The following is a 25,619-nucleotide window of genomic DNA, read 5'->3' as shown; positions in this document are numbered from 1 at the left end:
AGGAATTAATCAAGATAATAAGGTACAGATGAGTGAAGAAGGACAAGCCACCCGAGGGCTATCCCAGAGCAGAAGCTCAGAAGAGACCAGACCCTGCCTCCAGAGCAGACTGAAAGAACGTCTTCCCTTAGAACCACCACCCTGAACTTGCACTTTTAGCCTCTTACCGTGGGAGAAAATACATTTCTGTTTGGTGAAGCCATCCACTTGTGGTAATGCTGTTACAGCAGCGCCAGATAACTAACACAGATGGTGGCAAAGGTATTCACAAATGCAAACTGTTTTTTGAGACTTGAAGGGTAATGAGTGACCCACGGTGGCTCACATGGAACAGTGAGCTCATGTAATCATTAGTCAACACATGCCCAGTGAGTTGCAAGCCTGTGCATACAACAACCCATCGTATTGCTCCACTCTGGGTTCACACAGACCAGAGTTCATATCCTGACTCAGCTGCTTACTATTAGTTGAATAACCTGTGACGAAGGCACATTAGTTACTTAACTTCTTTTCTTCATCAATCAAAAGATAAAGTAGGCTCCCTCCAACTTCCTTGAAGGATTATGGAGAGCCAACGTCAAGATTCTCAAAACTGTGAGCACAGTACGTGGCACACAGTAGGGGCCTAATAGATGGTGATTATTCTTCTACACTAGCCCAAACGCAAAGCTAATTCTATACAAGCTATTATTTTAGCATCAAAAAAAAGAATGCGCTCACAATTAACATTTTTTCCAGGGCATCAATAACTGAAATGTCACTCATTATGCTGAGCCTAGTGGATTTATTTAGTGACCCAAACTCTGTGTGTGTTTGGGAGCTAATGAAGTACTTGGTGTTTACAAAGATAAAAGCCGGATTTGTCTCAGCAGCAATCCTGGGCTGAGTGGATATAGATTTCCACGCTCAGGGACACAGCCAGGCCAGATCCATGGTGGAGCACATGGATACATCTGCACAGAGCGAGAGATCTCCCAAGGGGCTCCAGGCATCTCCACCTCCTCAGGAGAGAAACACACACACACACACACACACACACACACACTCACACTCACGCGAAGGGGGGTGGGTAGGAAGTGAATATAATAGAAGTGTTTCACAGTGTCCCTGCTGTGATGAACAACTTGATCCACTTACAGTTCCAAACACATGATGCATAAAAGAGCTGACAGAAATTCAATTCTTGCAAAGAAAAGCATCTGCTCTCTAGTGGGAACGGCCAAATATTAAGCAGTTTTAAGGCAGGGCAAAGACCGAGAAGAGCACACTTCATTATCTAGATAGCGAGAGTAAAGAAATGCAGGGGACTACAAACCACGGGAAGAGTAGCCGAGATTCCAAGCATTAATTACCTGGAGTAAAAGGATTCAAGTTAAATCTTTGTTACGACAAATATTAAACCCAGCTGTGTTTATGTAGCAGTTGTGAAAAAGAAGAAAAAAGAAATCCGTGTACAGTATCTGTGAGCTCTGCCAGTTAATTGAATTTGCTGGCAGCTCTTCCTCCGCCACGAGCCAAACATCCTCAAAGATAAAATGTAGCTTTTAAACAGACCTGGGGAAAACGGAATCAAGAAATTTCAACCAATAAAACACAGCGCTTTATGGGTATAAAGTAAAGTAAAATTCAGTAATGAAAGGAAGGAAGTCTCTTAAACATTTACTGCATTCCAGAGCTTGGAGCTGCGGTTTATTGCTGAGGTCTCTTCTGATGTCCCACAGTGCTCCTGCTCCAGCATCTTTAATGAAGTCCCATAAACTGCCATAAACGACTCGATTGCTGACAAATCATGCACACACGCTCAGGGCAAGGCTCACTCCCTTCGTTGCATGAAATGTACAAGTCATTGAGTGGACACTGTCATCAAGAGTGCCCCAACAGAGCACAGAGCCCTGCAGACAATTCCTTAAAAACTAGAGGGGTGACCGGGCCCTGGGAATACTCACAAGAATTCTCTTCAGCAAATTGTCTCCTGACACCAAGGCCAACGCCAGTCAATTTGGAGTGGGAAGAAGTTTTGGTTAGATTCTTTGGAACCAAAGAAGCAAAAGGAGATTGGAGTCAGCACTCTAATCTTGGTCTGGTTTAAATGGGCACCAGCCCAGAGACCAGGGCTTACAGTAATGCTTATCTTATCATACCATTTCTCGGGGTTTTTAAAAATCGTTGCTGATTCTCCACTGCCCAAAATGTACAGTCCAAACATGTTCCTATGACTGAAGGCCATTCCTAATCTGCTCTCTCCTGTCTACTCCTTTGGCCTCAACTTTTGGCTTTCCCAAACCACACACCCATGTTCCAGCTGTGCTAGACAATTAATCCCCACCCACACACGGTATACTTTTGTTCACACCACCAGTCTCCCGGCATTCCACTTCCAGCTCCCAGTCTGCTGGTCTCTCCTTTACCAGGAACAGTGATGGCTTCGTAGACATCCCGACGCCCTTATGGCCAGACAAATGAGTATGCACCCCAAACACAGTGTCTGAACAAAAGATGGACGTGTAACCCCCACTCCCGAACTACTTTAGCTGCTGTGCAATTGAAGCAGAAATGCCCAGTGGCTACGGTGGATAGAAGCAACCTTGCTGGTGGGAAGTCCAAGTACACAGGAGAGCAGCAAGAGCCAAGGCAGGAAAAATAGGGTCATATTTGGGAACGTGAATTTTAGCTGGAGAAAAAAAATCAGGAACCACTCAAAGGCTTTAAATTGGCGAAAGGCCATGTTCTGGAATATCCCTTTGTTTACAGCACAAAGAATAGATTGGGAACGGAGGGTGGGGGTAAGACTGGCAGTCTACTATTAGTAATTCTATTAATCAGCATGCGATCACACTGAGAATAAGGTCGGAGTCTTACCATTTCTGTATCCATTACACCCAATATAAAGCCTGGCACAGAGTAGGTGCTCAGGAAGTGCTTATCGGATGAATAAACATTCTATTAGAGCCTGTGAACAATATATGCATTCATGTGGCAGAAGAATTTAGTCCACAAGGTCTATATGCACAAAGACTCCACATAAATACTCTATGTAATCATGGCCTGCCCGTGTCTGTAGCTGGTACTTCCTTTTCCTGTTGTGACTTTCAGAATGGGTTACTGCGTAGTTTACTGTTTAGACATTTCCCTAAAGGACAGATTGTTTAGGCCAGACAGCCTGTGTGTGCAGTCTGCAAGGACTTAGCCCCTTGCTTCGGGATCAAATGCATGCATGCTGACGCACAAAGCAGAGGTCCCACAGCAGCATGTCTGGAGCCGGATGGTTCTGGGGCTTTAGAGAAACATGGCACTAAGAAGTTCCAGCCAGTAAAGTCTTCAGCGATAGCCTAACCAGAAAGTCCACCTCTGCGCAGGTATTGCTCTCTCTCTAAGTGGCATGCAAAAGAGGTGAGGCAGGGAAATGACTCGGGTATACTGGAATCTGGGCCCTTTTGAACTACTTTTGCCTTTCAACTTCCAAAGGCAGCTAAATGGAGTGATTTCTAAAGCTCACTGTAGTAGAAGTTGAGTTGCTCCTGAGGTCACACTAAAACAAAACACCCATATTCAGTCAGTAAACATTTTTGAGCATACATTCGTTTGGGGGACAGATGAGGAGGTGTGTAAAGAACCGTTTTTAGTTCTTGTTTTGCAGGAGAACACAGACAGAAATGATGATTCCAGTATAGCAATGGCAGTGCAGAACCGGAGGGCTGTGCCACATGCTTTGAAAATACAAAGGCGAGAGTAGCGAACTAATGAGGGAGGGCCAAGAAGACGTGATTCTAGAAAAACTAGAAAACTGACTGGACTTAGAAGACACCAAAGGCATGGCACATACTGAGGAGACAATTGCCACCCTTCTAGCTTTGTCGAATGAAAAGGAAGCACAGCTTTGAATCACTTGCTGGCTCTAACACAAATAACATGGGCACTTACCATTACAGCTGCATTTTGATGAAAGCATTACTATTATATATATGTGAAAGTACTTTTCAAAAGTAGGTACTATCATATACGGATCGTGATGAAAATGGCTACCACCTTTTGGGGGGGTGGTGGTATCTAAAAATATGTATCAAAAGCCTTAATATTTTGCATACTCATGATTCAGTTGTTCCACTTCTAGGAAGCCATCCTGTCACCCACACTGTTGGGTAAAATAATATAAAGCTAAAACATTTCAGGAAGAGGATCAGACAGATGCATATGGCAAATACCCAGGTGGGCTGCCAACCAAAAGCTTGGAGGTTCAAGTCCACCCGGGGGTGTCTTGGAACACCAGTTCTCAACCTGTGGGTCGTGACCCCTTTGCAAGTTGAATGACCTTTTCACAGGGGTCTCCTGATTCATAACAGTAGCAAAATTACAGTTATGAAGTAGCAACAAAAATAACTTTATGGTTGGGGGGTTCACCACAACACGAGGAACTGCATTAAAGGGTCTCGGCATTAGGAAGGTTGAGAACCACTGTCTTGGAAGAAAGGCCTGATGGTCTCGTGCTGAAAACCCTGTCACTGCACAACTCTACTCTAATACATGTGGAGTTGCCACGAGTAGGAACCACCTCAGTAGCGACTGGCTTATCTATCCACACTGCACACTATGCTCAACTGCAAACATTTTCCTAATTAAGATGGTCACATATATCAGTGGTTTAAACATTTCTAGAAGGTGATAGAGTATATTTTACTTTGTAAACCCATAGGAATGTATTTACAATTGAAAAGCCTATGAAACAATTCTTACTCATATTATATATGATCCACTCTGATATTTTTTATTGAACCCTATTAAAAATGACCCACTACTAAACTGCTTTCATGATTCATTAACAGGTTACTACTTGCAATTGGAGGAATACCATTTTTAGGTTGGTACAGTAATATCGCAATGGCATTTAGTAGTCACGGCCAACTTGGCACTCAACAAGCACAGTAAAGTGCAGTTTGTTGCACATTGGCTTTCTCCTCTTTCTTCAGAAAAGGCACTCTGATTTCAGAAACCTTTGCTTTTCCGGATACTGCACAAAGTAGACAGTCAAATGTCGAATAAATAAATAAACAGGTTTCCCAAGGTCTACTGTTTAACCCAGATAGCACAGGCAGCTCATTCATCTCGTCATTTTACAAACATTCACTGACTGCTCATATGAAGCATGCACCATGCCAGGGTTGTGTTCAAAACCATGTAGAATCCAATGCTTGGTAGAGGAAAAGGGTTATATACATAAAGATCATGATACTGTGAGTACTATTAAAAAAAAAAAAAAGGTATGGAAAGAATGTGATGGAAGCCCAGAGGAGGGAGTAATAAACTGTGTGGGAGGGAAAAAAAATGTGGCTGCACAGGACAAGTGACACTGGGGTAGCATCCTGTCGGACAAAGAAGTTTCGCTGGATGGAGACAGAAGAACATTCTACATGGAAGTGAGAGCATGTACAGAAGCAGGGATGTGGAAGAGCACGAGGCATCTGGAGATTGGGATCATTCTCTATGTGGCTGGGAAATGCGGCCTGGGAGTTCAGACTGGGAGGTGACTGGGGTTAGCTTCCAGCTTGTGAAGAAGCTTAGATGCCACTCCGAAGGATTGGTAGTGCCCCACTCTGGACTGGGGCATTTTTAGTGCTCCTTAAATACACTCCTTTTCTTCAGCACCAATGCACACTTTACTCAATGTTGTTTATATCCCTCTAGAAACCTCTTGAATATCCCTCAAAAATTCTAGCAAGGACCACCTTTATGCAGTTTTAAAAATGGATTGCTAAAATTATTTACGATTCGCCCCACCCTCAAATAATATAGAGAAGACAGAGAAATTAAAGTCTTGGAGACGTTTAGTGAAAAATATAGAATATAAAATGGTATATGACATGGAAGAAGCACACCAGCCTGTCTGACCACGAGGTGCAGAAGAGACCAGACATCAAAGAACTAAAAATCAGATCAGTGGGTGCCCACCTTCCTGATACGATCACTGAAAACAAAGGTGTGCATAAGCAAAGGTGGTGAAGAAAGCTGATGGTGCCTGGCTATCAAAAGATATAGCATCTCGGGTCTTTAAGGCTGGAAGATAAACAAGCGGCCAACTAGCTCAGAAGCAACAAAGCCCACATGGAAGAAGCACACCAGTATATGTGACCACGAGCTGTCAAAGGGATTGGGTGTCAGGCATCAAGGAACAAGAAATCATGTCATTGTAAAGGTGGGTGAGTGCAAAGTGGAGACTCAGAGTCCATCGGTTGGCAACTGAATACCCCCCTGCTGAGGGATTCTGGGGAGGAGATAAGCTAATCAGGGTGCAGGGTAGCAATGATGAAACATATAACTTTCCTCTGGTTCTTTAATGCTTCCTTCCCCCCAATATCATGATCCCAATTCTGCCTTGAAAATCTGGCGAGACCAGAGGATGTACATTGGTACAGATAGCAACTTCAAACACAGGGAATCCAGGATAGATGACTCCATCAGGACCAGTGTTGAGAGGGGCAAGGCCTGGAGGGTGAAGGGAATGTGGGGTAGAGGGAAGAAACAATTACAAGGATCTAAATATAGCCTCCTCCCTGGGAGATGGACAGCAAAGAAGAGGGCGGAGGGAGACGTCGGACAGTGTAACTTATGACAAAACTATAATAATTTATGAATTATGAAGGGTTCAGGAGGGAGGGGGGAGGGAGGAAGGGGGGAAATGAGTAAATGATACTGAGAGTTAAAGTAGATAGCAAATGTTTTGAGATTGATGAGGGCAACAGGTGTACATATGTGCTTGACTCAATGGATGTTTGTATGGACTGTGATAATGTACAAGCCCTCAATAAAATAATTAAAAAAATAAAATGGTATATGTACAACTATAGTTTCCAATGTTGCCTACATTCTTCACAACCATAATTTTGAGTGGCTGCACTCCATTGAATAATAGCAGGAGAGATTACCTTAAGCACCTCCTAACTTTGGACGTTTAAATACTTCCAATTCGATTAACGTAAACAAGGTTACTAGGTGAGGTGGCTTTCCTCATTCAGGTGATTTGTCCGATATAAGCCTACAAGTAGAATAATGGGGTCAAAGGAAGGAAGCATTTTGATGACTCAGTACACATATTTGCCATAGAAAAGCTTGCTTTCAAAGAGCACCAGTCAGGTTACTAAAACCATATGGTGAGAGAAGGGAGAGGCTAAGTAGATTGTAAGGGATTCCACATATATGTACACATATACAAGCCTTTAAATTCCAGGCCAAGACAAATTAGAAAGGGCCCCAACTGAACCCTGGACAAACTTGCTCCTCTGGAGCATCACTGGGAAACTGGAAGAGTTTATATTTGCTTTTATGTAGCTTTTGAAAAGCTCTACAAACTCCCCATCCACTAAGTAGCATATACTTAAGGCTCTTGAAGGAACAAGAGATGCTCTTTAAACTTATGATAGGAGCAGATGAGGAGTGCTTGGTTAAATGGCTGTAGCGGGGAGTGTCACTATGTTCTCTATATCAACGTGGGCTAGAGACAAACATGAATCCTGTGACTAGGTGTTCAGAGTGGCGGGGGAGGGGGAAAGATGGCACATTCTTGTCATAGTCCTCCTCCAAAATCTACTGCCAGGGAATGATACTGTTAGTGAAAGCAATACACTTAGGAGTTTTACAGAACCCATCAAAGAACAAAGGCATTAATCTTGACAACCTCGCTTTTTCTTTCTTTCTTTTTTTTTTTAAAGACGGAAAAAGCCAACGGAGACAAGATGAAAACATCTGAGACTAAAATGTCCAGGCACCTCGCGGAAGGCCAGAACTACCCTTCCTCCCAGCTACCTTTTGCCCACAGTCATAAGTCATGTGAAGATGCACAGAGCTACTCTGAAAGCCACTCAATATTGGGACCCCTTTCAGAATGAATTGCCCAGGCCTGTTTTTTTAAAAAAATGAATGTTATTAAGTCATAATTTATATACAGTAAAATGCATGAATTCTAAGAGTGCAGGTCAGAGAGTTTGACAAATGTGTAAATCTGTGTAACCATCACCACAATTGAGAAACTCCAAAATGTTCACTGGTGCCCCTTGGCAGCCGGTCTTGCCCTCTCCATCCCAGCCCAAGGGTACCACCGATCTGCTCTCATCTACTTAGATTAGCTTTGTCTCATCCAGAGTTTTTAATTATTGAAGTCTTACCACAAGGGGGGCCTTCAAAAAGTTTGTGGAAAGTTTTCATGGTCTTTTAATTCTATTTTTTCCAATAAACTTTGTCAGGTTCCCTTGCATATACGTGCTGGTGTCTAACTTCTTTTGCTCAGGATCATGTATGCAAGATTCCTCCATGTTGTTCTGTGTGTCAGTCATGTGTTACAATGAAATTCTTGTAATGAAAAATAAGGGGTATGTGTAGCACTTGTTCATCCATCCACCAAGTATTGCACTCAGATTGCTCCTAGTCATTCTTTACTATGAATAACACTGCTACTCACATTCATATACAAGGCTCTATGACTGTATATATTTTCATTCTATTGCGTAAATACCTAAGGGTGGGATTGCTAGGGCAGGGGTTATGCACCGCAGAGAACACTGCCAAACTGCTTTCCAAAACACTCCCCTCAGCACTGCTAAGGGCTCAGTTGTTCAACATTCTCACCACTGCTCGGGGTAGCATCAGTCTTTGAACAGTTTTATGGTTGATTGAGGAAAAAATACAAACAGTAAGATCCACGGTTTTTGGTGTCTATTTCTATAAATTTTGAAAAACTATACAGGCATGTAACCATCACTACTATCAATACAGAGAAAAGTTCTACCACCCCAATATTTCCTTTTGTCCTTTTACAATCAATCACTTCTCTCACCCACAGCTCTTGCCAGCCACTCAGCTGATTCTACCTCTAAGTAGAATGTTATATAAATTGATTCTTTCACTTAGTATGTGGGAGAAAGATGAAGCTGAAGCTTTGTACTACTGTAACGATTTAGTCTCAGAAACCCACCAGGGCAGTTCTGCCCTGTCCGGTGTGGTCACTATGAGTCAGCATCGACTCCATGGGAGTGAGTTTGGTTTCGTTCCCTTAATAGAATCTATTTGAGATTTATATGTAAGGTTATTAGTTTATTTTTAATAATTTTCCATGTATGTTTATATATACTCCATCAGCTGAAGGATATTTAAATTGTCTTACTTTTGGTGATTGCTACGAACATTTATAGGAATGTTTTTGTTGGGTACATGAGTTTGTTTATTTTTTCTCCTACCATACCTAATAGAATTGCCAAGGCATATAGGAGGTATATATTTAATTCTTAGGAGAAACTTACTTTCTTTTAACCATATTTGAGGGCATGATGGTATCTCATTGTGGTATTAATTTGAACCCTAACACATAATGATGCTAAGTGTCTTATTTGACCATTGAATATCTTCATTTGTGAAGTGTCTCTCTAAGTCTTTTTTATGTATTTTAATTGGGGTGTCTTATTATTGACTTTAATAGATACTGGATAAAAGTATTTTTCAGATGTGTCTTAAGAATAATCTTCACAGTCTGTAGCTTGCTTTTTCATTTCTTCAATGGTGTCTTTTGAAGAGAATATTTTTTAAAATGACCTTTTATGAGGTCTAATTTATCACTTTTCTTTTATAATACATGCTTTTTAATATCTTTGTTGTTTATTTTCATAAAGACTTTCCCCTATATTTTCTAGCTGTTTTATAGTTTTACTTTTATGGCTAGGTCTATAATTAATTATGAGTAAATAATTGTATAGTATTAATTTGATAGTAACACTAGAGGTAAAGTCAAGAATAATTTTTTTTCTTCCAGATGGATAGTCAGTTGCTCCAGCAGCATTTGTTGAAAACAAAAACTATGCTTTTCCTATTGAATGACTTTGCCTATTTGCTGAAAGTCAATCCAATGTTCACTGAAAATAAATTTACTCTATTCTGTTCTACTGATCTATACTCCCAACTGTCCTGTCTTGACCACTATAATTCTGGTTACCACCACGCTGCTCGGACGGCTTACATGCTCCAGAGTCATATGCTCTGCTGCAAGCTCCCACACAACCTAGGTCCACGATGCTCAAGGGTGGGGGAGGTGTCGCAGCCCTGCAAAGGGCACAGCACCCCTCTCTTTCCCCAGACAAGCATTACAATTTTTTTTAGGTCTGGCTGGCAAGCCTCCTGCCCAGAGACATCTGGCTCTACCCACAGCACAGGGTCCTCCAAGGAGACCTCTGCTTGAGGCACCCTCAGACCTCTGCCCAGCGTGGGCAAGTGCTGCAGCTCTTCAACTCCACCTGCAAGCCTCCAGCCTGACGGCACTCAGTCCTCTCTCCAGGGCTCAGTAAACCACCACAGCGGACTCATTCTGCCAGATGGCAAGCCCACTGCCACTGTCTCTTGCCATCTCACAACGTCTTCAGTGTTAAACGCCCTTCCTTCTGAGCTAAGAGATGCTCAGTACAAGAATCCAAAGTTCTTGCACCAAAGCATGCCCTCTGCTTCAGATTCTTGATAGTAGAACAAGGTATCTCTGAACCTTCAGGAGATTGGTCTTTATATAAGCCTATTTCTTGTCAACTTCAAGGCATGCCCTTCGCACCAGGACCATGACTGACCAATCTCTTTGATAGATCACAAATAATCCAGCTTCCATAGTAAAGCGCCCAATCTCTTGCAAGACTGTGGACTAGTCAATCGTTTTGGGTGGGCTTTCAAGACCAAAGCTAGAATGGTCAGATAAAAGCCATTCACTGGACCACAAGGGATTACAAGACATTCCAGGTGATGTTGAATTTTATAACTTGGTTAAAGTAGTGTTTTCCATGTTTCTCTCTATTAAAGTCAGTACGTTTCCCTCTCTCTTCGTTGGAACTGAGTTACCAGCTCAAACAAGGGTGGAGGCAGGGGGTTAATAAGCTCCTTCTCTCTTGGGAAGGGAAAATATCTACAAATACGATTTAACATTTCCCCCTGAGGATTTATTTTTCTTATCCCTTCCACTCCAATCCTCCTTTGACTAGTGTTATTATAAAAAACCTTTACACATCCATTTACGTTTAACCTACCTGGGTCTTCATATTTAAAGTAAAAGTTTTATAAATCCCATGACTGAATCTTGCTTCTTAAACTAATCTTGCTTCTTAAACCTCTTTTAATTGGAATAGTAAGAACACATATGCTTAATGTACTTGTCAATATAGTTGGGTAAATCTACCATCTTGTTAACTTTTTATTTGCTCCATCTCTGTTTGGTCCCTTTTTCTTCACCCTATAGATAGTGTGCATTTCTACTACTGCCTACATATCTTGGCTTTCCTCATTCTTGATGCAGTGGTCTCCAAGGTTTACAATCGACATTTTAATGCATCAGTCTGCGTTCAAGTCATACCGTACAACCTCACATGTAAGAACCTGACAGCAGGAGACCTCTACTGCTCCATTTTCCATGTTCTTGGTGTGGTTATCACTTATTTTATTTCTACCTGTGTTGTAAAGCACAGAATATATTGGTACTGCTTGTATTTTAAACATTCAATTACCTCTTAGAGAAGTTAAATGAAAAACAAGCATCTTTTCTATTTGCCTACAGTATTCTTAATGATCCCTTTATTGGTATTTCCCTCTTGCATACTTTTTCTTCCATCTAAAGAACTTTCCAAAACATTTCTTGTAGGGTGGACCTACTGGGAATGCTTTCTTCGCACTTTCATGTGTATGAAAAAGTTTTCAGTTTCCTTCATTTGTAAAGACTATTTTCACTAGATATAGAATTATAGCCTGATAAACTTTTCTTTCATTACTTAAAAGATGTCATTTCATTATCTTTTAGCCTGTCAGTTTCTAACAGGAAATCTGTCATTCTTCTGTCTCCTGCTCTGTTGTTTTCCTCTAACTACTTGTAGGAGTTTCTCTTGATCACTGTTTTTGCTCAATTATCCTAAGGGGCCTTTGTGCGCTTGTCTTTGTGTCCATCATGGTGGAGGTTCACTGAGCTCCTTGGAGTATTGCTTTAAATAAAATAAAGTTTGTGGCAAAAATGGGTTATTATTCCTTTAACTAGTTCTTGTCTGTCTTCCTCTCCTGTCTGCTAGGATCCCATACACACAGTGCATAGCCATACTGTTATGTCTGCTCGCTCAGATGGTGCTGCAAATCACTGATCTCCCCCCCCCCGATCTTTCTTCTTCAGTTTGGAAAACTTTTATTGCTACATCTTCAAGTTCATTTACCTTTTCTTCTGCACGTCTAATCTATTCTTAAATCCAGCCAGTGGATTTTTCATTTCGGATCATTTTTCACCTCAAGACACTCCTTTTCATTCTTTCTACATCTCCTATTTTCCTCTCGCTGTAGTTTAGGATTTGCTTGAACTCTGTCAGCTATCTGTAATCCTCACAGTAGGAGTTTTAGGGGGCGTGTCTACTATTTTCACAATTATCTGTCCATTGCCACTGACTGATTCTGGTGGGTATGGGTCACTCTCTTGAGTCTTGACAAGTCTAGTACTTTTATGATATTTTGTTGGATGCCATGGATGTTGATGTTGTTGAGATTTGAATTTTGTTGTCTATTTTAAAAGAGGATTTTGATAGTGGTTAAATTTCTTCCAGAATGGACCGATCCTATCAAGGCTTTGAAAAAAGTTTTACTTTTTATTTCAATTGAACATGCATATATACACACATAGCTCATATATTGAAATTGAACATTTATACACACAGGTAGCTCATATATCGTGTATAGTTCAATAATTTCTTACCCATATAATCAGCACTCAAATTTTTAAAAAGCACCATCAACAAAAGTCACCCAGCACACTGCCAGCATCCCTGAAGCCCTCTAAGCGCTCCAAGCATATTTATTTATTTGCTTTTCATGCTTATTTATAAGCTTTATTAGGGCAGAGCTTAAAAAAACAACAAAACAAAACTTTACTGTAGAGGTAATTTACACCTCTTGGCAAGGTGTAAGCTCTTCCGGGGTCTCTACTGATGGTGTGTGTTCAAAGAGGCGTCTACTCTGTCTGGTCAGAAGTTGAATGATTCCCAGGCCTGTGTGAACTCTGAGAATTGTTCATTTTGTAGTATAACACTACACATAGGTAAATTAGCCCTCAGCTGATTAATCAAGAGGATCTAAAGCAAGTTCCGGGCCCTCTTTGGCTGCTTCCTGTCTGGTACTTTTGATACACAAATTTAGACCACTTTTCACCTAAACTCCGATCTCTGAACACCCCCTCAGACTGTGTGCTCTGCCAGGATCCCCTTCCTGTCACCAAAGTTCAGAAAACATTTTCAACATAAAAACCCAGGCGAGTTTTAGGCCTCGCCTCACTTGAGTCCATTCTCTCAGGAATCATACTCCTGTCCTTCCCACTGTCTAATGGTTTTGTTTTTATGAAACAGTTTATTTTGCATACTTGTCCTACTTCTTCATTGTTAATAGTGAGGGGATAAATCCAATGCCGTTTTTCCATCACTCTATCATGACCACTGGAAGAATCAAGGCCTCTTTTAATAAAATTTCTACCATGGATACCATCTAATGCAAGATTTCAACCACCAAAATAACTCAATCCACAGGTAAATCTATACAGACAGCAAATAGTTTAGTGATTCCTTGGGGGCATAGCAGGGAAGATTGGGGGGTGGGGGGAGGAGGTAGGAAGTTAATAGTAATGAGTACAAGAAGAAAATATTCTAAAATTGATTGGGTGATGATTGTACAACTCTTCAATCTTAATGTGATTGAACTGTTGAACTGTATGATTTGTGAGTTATATGCCAACAACAGTTTTTTTAAAAAAAGAAAAACAAGCAAATAAAAACACACAGTTCATATGTCTCTTGAAATTGTCTATCCATCTATCCAGTGGCTGCCAGACCCTTAAGGGACAAAGATGAATAAAACTTGACCCGGGAGGGAGGGAAGAAGGGGAAGGGAAGGGAAAAAATGAGGAGCTGATACCAAGGGCTCAAGTAGAAAGGAAATGCTTTGAAAATGATGATGGCAACATATGCACAAATGTGCTTGACACAATGCATGGATGGATTGTCATAAGAGTTGTACGAGCCCCTAATAAAATGATTTATTTAAATAAAAAGAAAAGAAACAGAACCAAAAGAAACAAAAAATAAAATCACCTTGATGCCTGCCCTCAAAGAACTCATAATTAAAGGGAAAGCCAGATGTGCGCCATAAAGCACAGTGCTGAGTGATAAGCACAATGATACAAGTAACATGAGGGGCTGTGGGACATAGAAAGACATGGTCAAACAGACCTGAGAGAGGAGGCCAGGCAGCTAACCATAATAATGGCAGTTCAAATCCACTGATTGCTCTATGGGAGGAAGATGAGGCTGTCTGCTTGCCTTAAAGAGCTACAGTCTCAGAAACTCTAAGGAGCAGTTCTGCTCTGCCTGTAGGGTCACTATAATCGATTTACTCCATAACTGTGGATTTGGGGTTAGTAGTGCTCAAAAGATCTATGTTTATACGCATTACCGTATATACTCAAGTATTAGCCAAGCCAAATATCGGCCGAGGCACCTAATTTTACCACAAAAACTTCAATAGAAATGTGCTGAAAAAACTTAGCATACACACGAGTATATACAGTGTGTGTGTGTGTGTGTGTGTGTGTGTGTGTGTGTATATATATATATATATATACAATTTAGCTTTTATAACAAAATCCTGTAGGCTGCTGGTCTCAAGGTCAGCAGTTTGAAACCACTAGCTGCTCTATGCGAGAAAGACGGGACATTCTGCTCCCACGAAGAGCGACAGTCTTGGAAACCCACAGGAGTTCAATTCTGTCCTATGAAGTCGCCATGAGCTGGAACCGACTCGAAGGTAGTGAGTTTATGAGGCAACTACGTTTCAGAGCGTTCAAGTATTTTGCCCAAGACTGCAGTTTGTAGGTGAAGAAGCTAGCACCCGAGCAAAGGTCTGTTAGATCCCAAAGCCAACAAAAGGAATTTGCCTCTAATATCTAGGCAATAGTAAGGTATAGGAGGATTTTTTTGGTGGGGGGGGAGGTCTTCAGAAGTTTTTGTTTAAAAAAATAATGTTAATTGCCAGAGTGATTTTAAGAAAATTAGTTACATTTATACTTTACAAAGGTCACTGTAAGGAAAAAGAGCTAAAGGGGAGAGCCTAGAGTTGGAAGACCGAGTTGAGAGGCTGCTGGCAGGAGAGAGACAAGGGCTTTGCCTGGGTACTGTTCAGGAGGGATGGAGAAGAGGATGTGAATTTGAGAAGGAATGAGAGGGAATGTAGGTTACAGGGAGTAAACAGGCAGCTTTGGCAAGAGGGACGGTTATCTTGCTGAGGGGTGGAGGTCCGCGGTGATCCTGTTGATCTGGCTAAAGGCACCAGGCCCTGTGCCAAGTGTAAGGTACACAGAGGTGACCAAAACATGATTCCTCCTCTAGAGATCTGATAGTTTACAAAGCCTTATGAAATCAAACCATACAGAATTCTATTGAAACACAACCAGCATCTCAGGGCCCACATGCGCTCCCCACTCCCATCTTTGGGATCCCTAAGCCTCATGCTGGAAACCACTGCTGTGGAACATTCTCAACCCTGTGACATGCCAGCTTGCAAACAGGAGGCCCCTGCAGCACAGGTTGAGCAGTCAGGGGGTGGAGGGGATTAATTGCCTCCCAACCCTACCTGTAATATGAAGGAGAGTTTTTCTTAACAAATGCAGGTATTGTTTATTGAACAGAGCTAACACACCAAGGTCGGTATCAAACGTTTTGGTTAAGTGCTCAGCTGCAATCTGCTTCTGTAAAGATTAAAGCCTAAGAAAGCCCTCATCCTTTGGGGGAATTCTACTCCATTCTGTCACCAGGCATCTATATGGGGCATAGACTGAGTTGATGGTACCTAAAACAACATTTATTTGTTGATGGTACCTAAAACAACAACTCTCATTTATTCTCAAAACGACCTGATCAGAAATCTGGTTACTCCTCTTTTGAACTGAGACTGAGAAAGAAAATGACTTGTGCAAATTTACTTTGGTGCCCAGAGGCCACCTCAGTTTTCACTGAAAAAGCATCCAGATGTGGCCGTCCTCAGGAAGCCTCCACTGCCCCCAACACTTTGTCACTCACTCCCCTGGGCCCTGCTGTGCCGGGCATCTGCCTCCTTTGTGGGCCCTGTTATTCCATACTGTCATGTGGGTGTCATTCACAGGTCAGATCCCCTCCTGGGATGTGTTTTCTGAAGGTGAGGATGGATCTGGTTCAGCTCTGCTGCCCAGTGCCCAGTAGAGGGTCAGAACACTGTATGCCGACGGGACCAGCAGTTATTGGTTCTTCTCCTGATTTCCATTCTGCATCCTGAGCTGTCAGGGGCTCTCTGGCCCTTCCTTGCACTTGATGTGCCTCAGGTTCACCTCCCACACTCATGGTCGATACCTGAGACTTGGTTTGGTTGTCCAGCTGCTGTTAAATCGCCGTGACTTAAAGGAAGAACTTCCCCACTGAAAGGGGCCAATTGTGGGCACCTCAGATCCCCTGAAACAAGGTAACAAAAAATATAGACAGGAGGCCCTAAGATCCCGAGTACTGTGGCCTGACATGCTTAGTGGCAAACTCTCAGTGGTCTATGACTTGGTCTTCCCGGCAGTGTGAGAGAGGAACAGCCATCCACCCTGTGATTGCAAGCTCAGCCCTGTCTCTTCCTGGCCCTATGATTCTGGCAGCTAGGCACACACTCTCCGTAAAAGGGAGAGAAAACCCACTCCGTAGGCTCTGCCTCAGGAATGAGCTCCTGAACATAGAAAGCCTTTAGAGAAAGCAATAGGTCTGGGTCCTCTACCTCTTTGTAGCTCTGGGGTTAAAATGGGAGCTGGGGTGGGGGTGGGGGGCGGGAAATACCTTCCTCACCTTGTATAAAGAGTAAGTTTGAGGTCAGTGATGAGCACTTAGCACAGTGTCCAGTACAGGGTGATGGAATGAATGAAGCTGTGGCCTGGCTACATTATCAATAGGAGCACATCTTTGTAGAACACAGTGATATCCCCAAAATGTCAGTCGCACTAAGCAGAGGGCTTTTAAACCATGTTGCAAGCCATTCTTAAAAACAAAACAAAACAAACAAACAAACAAACAAAAAAACAATCTCCTGGGGGCTCCCAGCAGGAATGGAGGGCCAGTGCCCATCAGGTAAAGCCAGCGCCATGCCAAGACACAGCTCCTAGACTAGACCCACAGGGCAGGAGCATGGTCTCTTGTCAGCGTACAAGTAAGACTAACATCACAGCTCTTTCAGCTGAAGAACCATGGAGACCAAACCAGAAATATCAAGACTGTACTTCCCTGTGGATGCTGAGCCTCCTCATTCCCATGGGCAGTGTGGCAGAGAAGGATCGACTTCAAACAGCTGCTCCAGGAGCAGCTCTGAGTAGCATGTGAGCCTGGTAGGTGTTGCCAGATGTTAAGAGTGGCAAGTGTGGCTGATAATGACTTTGCTACACAGAGGCCACATTGTGTCTCCACCTGAGGTGTAAGAGAGACTTGGGGCTCAAACAGCTACATTCAAAGTGCTGGCAGGAGATAAGCTGCTAAGGAGGAAAATGGCTTTGTTTGATGATGGTCCAGTTCAAGTTCAAGTTGCCAGAAGACTCGTATCAACCCCCCTCCCACCTCCCTGGCACCACACACAGGAAGCTGTCCATCCTGGACAGAGAAGGCCAGACCCTCAAGCTCCCAGAAAAAGAGGGGCCTGCTCTGACCCTGGGATCACAGGCTTTCAGACGCAAGTTCTAAGACCAAAGCAAAGCATTTCTGCACTTCTACACAAACCAGGTTCTCCGAAGGAACAGAGACCTGACTGCCGATCTGAGGCACAGGAAAAGCACAGCTCTCTCCTCTCCTCCCCTCATCCAACAAAGTCGTTCCCATCCACTGTGTAGGCTCACGGGACTCAGACCATCACCTATTACCTACCACATCATTCGGGAGACTCTGGAGGTCATCGAAGGGGGTCTCCAGGGTGTTGGTGTCCACATTCAGGATCACAACGTCATCCAGGGCCATATGTCTGACTCTCTGCAAGGTGGGGAAAAAAAATTCAGAAGAGAAAGTCCTCGAAGCATAGCAATATCCCCTGGCTTTCTCTCATGGAAGGGGGACAGGGAAGAAAGGTGACATTTGGCAAACGCTTATCACTAGATGACCACAGTTATTAGTTCAAAAACGTTGTGGTCGTCCCAAGTCCCCAGAGAGAAGGCGGGCTCACAGAAGCTAAGGAACATGCCCCAGGAAGAGAGAGAACTCTTCATACCCCAACTGTATTGATTCTTTTTCCTGGGTTTTCTTTTTCCTTTTTAACAGCAGCTGAAGCGTAAAGGTCTAAAGCCCCAGCCCCAGGAACTCAGCTCCACAACTAGGGTCTCATGACAGCAGCAGTCAATCTCTCCTCCTTTCAGATACCAAGGTGACTTGCCTGTCTCTTTGTCATCTCTTGCCATCCCTGGGTGTAGAGTATGGTGTACGGCCTAGGGTTGTTTTCCTTAAATTTGTTTTAAAGTATTAACTAGGCAGGACCTACTGATTCAATATGGTTCAATTTTCCACAGAAACCTAGCTAATAATGGCTCAGAGCTTTTGTTCACAAATCCTTACTCCATTGGCAGAGTTCAAAGGAAGAAGGGAAACTCACACCCAGTAGGTATTCAGGCTTGCTGAGGAGAAGCGAGGAGACGGAAAAACAAGAGTCTCCTGACTGGCAGCAGCTTCCCCTTGTCTGTGGACTCGACTGTGTGGATCCTGAGATTTGGAGTTTCAATATGATTTGCCCACTGCCAGACCCATCTATTTCCACTCTTACACCTACCTATCCACCCCAGTTTCAGGCGACCCTCCTAGCACACCACAAACTTTAGAACCTGTCTTTATTTTGTTCTGCTTAAGTAGAAATATACTGTAATGTACTGTCCAAATGGGGCCACCTGTGAATGTGACATGGCATATGATACCAGGGCAATAGGGATCATATGCAGCATACGGTTGCCTTATATATAAGGGGCAATTCCATTTTCAGGTAACCTCAGAGATGCTGCATGTGTCTGCGCATGAGTACACGAAAGATTTCCAGCCAGGGAAGTTAGAGCTGAAACATGCTAACCAGTATGCTTGCTGAATGCCATCGGTCCAGAGAGGGGAAAGGAGCGGGCTTTTCTTAATTCACCCAAGAGCATCACAGAGGCTGTACATCCTATAGACTAGACATATAGCTGGGCATCCTGGCAGGTACTGAAGCTCAAGTTGGCTGTAAACAGAGAACAATGACAAGGACCTGGTTTTGGGTGGGGCTTTCTTAGAGCTTTACTAACTTCATTTCATTCAACTCATATCATATCCCTGCAAAGTGTACATTCTGGCTCTCATTTTATTTAATCGGGGAACAAAGAGGTGAAGTCACGGGTGAGGTAACCCACGACTGGCTTCACCATCATGTTCCCTGAAGGAAACTGACCAGTCCCTCACCACCCTGTTCTCTACACCCACTGTCCCCTTTGTGGTCCTGTCTCCCCCCACGAGCTGTCCTCGGCTTGGCTCACCTCTGCACAATAACCAGCCCTGGGCAAAATGCCTGGTGCATGGTAAGCTCACTAATCCTGAGGGCCATGTACTCCTTCTCAAACCCCAGCTTCTAGAAGAGAGCTTGGGCCCAAAGATACACTTTTGAGATTTCTCCCAGCTGAATGGAAGCGCTATGCTCCCAAGGTTGGGGGGGTAAATGCTCCCAAGCAGCCATAAGGCTGGAATCCTTCCATCCACTTAACATGACCATTAGTCTCACACTCCGGCTATTCACTTTTCCAGGCCATTGGGAGTGATTCCACAAATCTATCAATCAATGTGTGACCTTTCCCTAAGTGCTTACTATGGGCTGAGAACCCCAGAGGAAGGGTAAGACTGCCTACTTCTGAGCTCATTCTCCCATCCCAAACATGAACAGATTGATCATTTATAAGGTAACAGCAAACCGACAGAGAATGAAGAAATGTCTTGTAAGGGAAATGTCCCTTACACATGAGGATGGCGAGACTTCATCTCACAGACTCTGGATCTGGGTCACCAGGAGGGACCAGTCCCTGGAAAAGGACATCATGTTGGTAAAGGGGAAGGTCAGCAAGAAGCGAGGTGTGCTGGTGCAGTGACTGCGTGGAGGAGGGTGGTAGTTAAACAAAGTCCCAGTGTGAGGGTGGTGTGGGACAGGGCAGTGACTTGTTCAGCTGTACACAGGGTCACAAGGAGTCCGAACCTAACAGGAATAGCGTTGTCTTACAACACTTTTGTTTGACCAAGCTCAATCCTCAGGGACGGTTAAGACTCATAAAAGACAAGGGAATTGCCTTGGGCTCTAATAGGTTAAATGGCTATCAATCAGCTGCTTGCTGGAAGTGAGAGAACTGGCAGCGACAACCATCTTTTGCACAGCAGAGTGCACACAGCCCTTTCACACAGATTCTGTCATCACCTCGATGTAGCTGGAGGCGAGGTCTCACCATCCCCGTTTCGAGAAAGAGAAACTGAGGCTGAGAGAGATGAAGGAAACTGCCCAGGGTTATGTGGCTACAGGTGGACCTCATCAGCAGTAAAATGCAAACAATGATGGAGTCTGCCTTCACCCCAGGCTACTCTTGGCTGCCAAGAGGCTTAGCGATAACACATATGCGGTGACTAACCACAGTAGTTACTATCATTACTGTTCTTATTTAAACTTTCATAATAGACACAGAGCCACAGACAATTGGAAAAGCTGCAGTAGCAATGGCTGGAGGACAAAAATCCTTCTAGCCCTACTCGGTAGCTTCTGGGCTCTCGCTTCAAAGGCTGTGGCACAGTCTCACTGGAGAAGGAGCCATGAGTGCATGACAGCTGGGCCAAGAACTCTCATCCTGGAGGACTGAGCTGGGGCCCCGGCTGACCTTCCAAAGAGCTCCTGACAGAAGCGGGCGGGAGGCATCAGGGTGGGGGACCAGAATTGGGGTGGCTTGTTCCCAGTGGGGCCGCTGCAGCAGAGCCCAGACCTTGGGGGCCCTCTGCAGCGGGGCTGGAATGGGCTTTTGATTTCTTCCCACTCCTGGCTGCAGGACTTGCTGGTTAAGCTGTGTGGAGTGTTTACTTTTCAAACACTGGCAACAGGCTGAAGAATTGGGGGGTGGGGGACAAAACAAAAAACCCTGGCTCCTTTTTCTGACTAAGCAGGCCAGGGTCCCCTTAGTAACCACAACGTCCAAGCACCAGGCTCCAGGCAAGAGCTGGGCTGGCACAATTTCCTCTTCTAGGATAATACTGCCCTCCTGGTGGCAAGACTCTTCCAAAAGGGCTGGCACTGAGCCAAGGGCCTTCCTGAAGCTTAGTGTTCCCAAAGAAAGACGTGCAGGCCGGCTTGGCTGGAGGGGGCCCTATCCCTGACAGGCACAAGGAAACAGAAGAAGAAGGCCCACCCAATCAGACCAGGGGTGTGGAGAGGGTGGGAGTTACTGGTGGAGAAGGAAGCGGGACCTGAGCATCTTCTCGATGAAGCCTAACAATGCCGAGAGAGATACTGGCATCTTCAGCGAAAGATGGGGAAACCGAGGCTCAGCAAAGTCCCAAAGTGCCCAAAGTCACTGCTTGTGACTGGCAGCAGAGCTGACTTCTGTATCTAGTTTTGACGCTAGAGCCTAACTTTTTCTGACGAACCAGTCCCAACTTCCATCAAGCTGACTCTGAGTAATGGGGCCCTCCCTACAGGCACCAGAGTTGAACCGTATTCCGCTAGATTAGGTTTTCAATGGCAGGCTTTGCAGAAGTAGGTTGCCAGGCTTTTCTTCTGAGGCACTTCCAAGTATACCAGAACCTCTGATCTTTTTGTTAGCAGCTGAGTGTGTTAAGCATTTGTACCACCCTGGGCTCCTTTCTGAACGTACCCTGAGAGCCAAGGATGCAGAACAAGTGCTCACGTACAGTTTGCAGTCGTAAAGTCTCAGGGCCTGCTTTTCTTGGCACAAAACAACACTTTTACTTTGTATCACAAAAATTCTATGCATATACTATATATAATTCTTTTTTCTTTTTTAAAGATAATTTTATTGGGGCTCTTACAGTTCTTATAATAATCCATACATCATTCGTATCAAGTATATTTGTACATATGTTGCCATCATTATTTTCTAAACATTTACTTTCTATTTGAGTCCTTGGTATCAGCTCCTCTTTTCCCCCACCCTCATGACCCCTTGATAAATTATAAATTATTATTTTCATTTCTTATACCAACCACTGTCTCCCTTTCCCCATGCTTTCTGTTGTTCATCCCCTGGGCGGGGAGTGGGGGTGGTGTATGGTTATATGTCGATTATTGCCCTCAGTTCCCCGGTATCACTACTCCCATTTCTATTCCTGAGGGGTTTATCTGACCTGGATTCCGTGTGTCCTGAGCTCTTATCTGTACCTGTGTACATGCTTTGGTCTAGTTTGCAGTGAAAGGCAGGACTGGAGTCACGATAGTGGAAGTGAGGAAGCCTCAAGGAACCAGAGGACTTTTGTGTGTTTCATTGGTGCTATACTACCCCTCTAGTTGACTCATCCCTTCCTTATGATCCTTCTGTGAGGGGATGTTCCATTGTCTACAGATGGGTTTTGGGTCTCTGCTCCAACCCGCCTCATTATCAACAGTATGTTTTTGTTTATTTGTTTTGGGTCTTCTGATTCCTGCTGGTATGCTTCTTCCATGTGAGCTTGTTGCTTCTCTGCTATATGGCCGCTAGTTTAAGTTCAAGCCTTTAAGACCCCAGATGTTATATCTTTTGATAGCCAGGCACCATCAGCTTTCTGCACATTTGCTTATGCACCCATTTTGTCTTCAGTGATCATGCTGGGAGGGTGAGCATCACGGAATGCCAGGTTGTTAAAACAAAGTGTTCTTGCATTAAGGCAGGGCTTGAGTCCAAAGTCCATCCGCTACCTCAATGTATTGCCATATAAATATATGTACATATGCCAGTACCTCTATTTTTATGAATTGATGTATTTACATATGTACACACCTATGTTTATACCTCCATCCATAGCTTTGCTTCCTAGATCTTTCCTCTGTTTCCTTTTTCCTTCCTCCTGCCCCACCATCACACTCGTCTTTCTTCTGCCTCTTAGTAATTCCTGTCAGCTAGATTGCTGTTGCTCCAACACCACCAGGATCTCTACATCCTCCTTGTTGTTGATTTTAATTTCCTAGTTGTTCCCCTGTATTTGGCATTGTTGGCTCACTGCTCCCTTCCCCTGCGCCCCCCCCGCCCCCCCCCCAAGTCTGTCCGGAACCATTGGTACCACTGCTTTCTCCTCGAGCTTGCTTCCCATGCCTATCTTATATAGGTAGGCAAACCAACAATAATGGAGGCAAGAGATTGAATAAAGAGAGAAAAATATCAAAATAATAACTAGCAAAAACAAAAAAGCATACATAATTTCAGGTCTGTCTGCTTAACTTTATGACTATCCCCCACTGGTCCTAGGGGTTCTGGGAACTGCCCCTCCTAGCCTGATATCTATTTTGGGGGCTTCTCAGGGGCTTTGTGGCTTTGCTTTGCTCCCGTTGTTCTTCTGTTATATTCTTTTCTTGGTTTACCCTGCTGTAGGGGGTTCCGACTGGACTAATTACGACTGTGTGTCCCTAGTATTGTCCTCTGTCACAGTATGCTCCAGCGAGGAGACATTGTGCTATTTAATTCTGAATCTAAATCTTAATGTTGCTTTCTGCTTTTCCCCGGGGATATAATATAGGCAACGCTCCACTGCATTGAAAGCTTTGTAAACATAATTTTAATTGCAAAAAATGTTCCACTTCAGAGAAACAAAGGCAAACAAGTCCCCTTTTGTTGATTGTTAGGTTCCAGTTTTATAAAAAAATCATTCTATAATGCTCTACATCCTAGTTTGGTGAGTAGCATCTGGAGTGGGTCTTGAGACCAAAGGACCTAGATGGTGCCCAGCTACCTCTGCCATCTGCTTTGTAAAGGGTCACATTAGCCGCTCCCTGATAGAGTGAGTGAAAAATATATCACAGAACTCAGACATAAAAAAGACCAACTTCCTGGTCAGATGAGAGTGGAACCCCCAAGAATCTGGCCCTTATCACCCTCCAGGCATAGAAATGAATGCACCCTGTTATTAGAATAAGTAACCATTGAAGATCAAAAGGACAGCTTTCAAGACAGAGACAAGAAAGAAGGCGAAATGGCACACAAGAACTCTGGGAGGAAGTGGGATAAGCAATGGTATATTGAGGCGGATCAAAATGGATGAGTTGAAGCAAAATGTGGATAAATGTAAAACTCATGATCTTATCTTCACCTAAATCACAATATAAAGGTTTAATATATACATACACATATAACCTATATATATAATTTTATTGGGGGGGGGTTCTTACAAATCTTATAACAATCCATCATTCAATGGTATTAAGCACATACATACATATGTTGCTATCACCATTTCATATATATATATATATTTGAAGCTTCAAAAAGGCTATCTAAGATATAACTATTGGTCTCTTACCATCTGGAGCAGAGGTGAAAGAAACCAAAGGCTCAAGGAAGAGATTAGTCCACAGGGCTAATGAGCCATGTGACCCTCAGCCTCTCTAGCCGAAGATCAGACGAACTGGCTACTACTACCAAGCCTGCTGACCAAGGATACAAAGGAGAGTCCCAGTTAGGAGGAGAATGTTTATCAAAACTCAAATTCATTAAATAAGTCAGATTTGCTGGACTGTTGGGAGACCCCCAAGACCAAGGTCCTAAAATAACCTTTTAACCTAGAGCTGAAGACATGCTGGAGGTCATAATTTAGCAAAAGAACAGACTGGCCTGGAAAAAAGAAACCATAGCACCTGTGAGGAATGCACTGCTTCAAATAATCAACTATACGAACATGAACAGTCAACACTTACACAGAAGCAAAGAGGAGATGGCAAGGAGGGGCAGCGAAATGGGATGGAGAAGAAAGGGCAGGCAGGGTGGAAATGGGGAGAGGGCTGAGGCATTGTGGGGATGAGAATCAATCTCACAGAATAACGTGTACATGAATGGTTACATGGGAAATCTAATTTATTTGAATGGCAAGCTTAAGCTTACACACACACACACACACACACACACACACACACAATTTCCCCCAAATTATTATTATAGGCATGATGCTTTGTACTTTAGGATGGATTCCTAGAAGTGGAATTTAGTTTCCACTTCTTAAAAAATATCCCTCTCAAATTCAACTTTTAGAGAGATATCTTTACTTCCAATTATTTTAAAGTCATTTTATCCACAGCTTGTGTTTCCTACTCGAAGTGAAGAAAAATCAGCAAAGACACGAGCAGATGTCAAAATAGTCCTCCAAAAACCCTACCCAATTAAAACACTTACTAGTACCGCAGCACACCGAGACAGCTCTCCGGTAGCTTGTCCCACCAACACATTCACTCTCTTTTTAGTTACAACATATGCCAAAGCTCCTGCCAGCTGCAAACCCTCCCCCCACCAGACTCTATAGGCTTTTCTCAGAATGAAGTGGGGGGGGTGGTGGTGGTGGTGGCGGACTGACATGCACACCGGCTTTCCAAATGGCACT

At 43.5% G+C, this 25,619-nt stretch overlaps 1 protein-coding gene across 5 annotated transcripts in view; it reads right to left on the bottom strand.

Annotated features, from left to right (window-relative positions):
- The window catches only part of DENND1A (DENN domain containing 1A), a 624,449-nt gene that overhangs the window by 190,144 nt on the left and 408,686 nt on the right, over window positions 1-25,619 (bottom strand). For 4 of the 5 annotated variants that reach the window (XM_030885630.2, XM_045290194.1, XM_045290191.1 and 1 more), the window contains exon 12: window positions 17,940-18,041. The exons of the other annotated variant lie outside the window; for it this stretch is intronic. In XM_030885630.2, the coding sequence (XP_030741490.1) occupies window positions 17,940-18,041 (102 nt within the window). The remainder of the gene's footprint in view (window positions 1-17,939; window positions 18,042-25,619) is intronic. 5 annotated transcript variants of the gene reach the window in all.

The sequence above is a fragment of the Echinops telfairi genome, unplaced genomic scaffold (assembly GCF_000313985.2).
Source record: "Echinops telfairi isolate 266 unplaced genomic scaffold, ASM31398v2 ScPeMD7_32;HRSCAF=126, whole genome shotgun sequence".
Classification (NCBI taxonomy): Eukaryota; Metazoa; Chordata; class Mammalia; order Afrosoricida; family Tenrecidae; genus Echinops; species Echinops telfairi.
The sequence above is the reverse complement of the archived record's forward strand: the minus strand, read 5'-3'. Positions and strand labels throughout refer to the sequence as shown.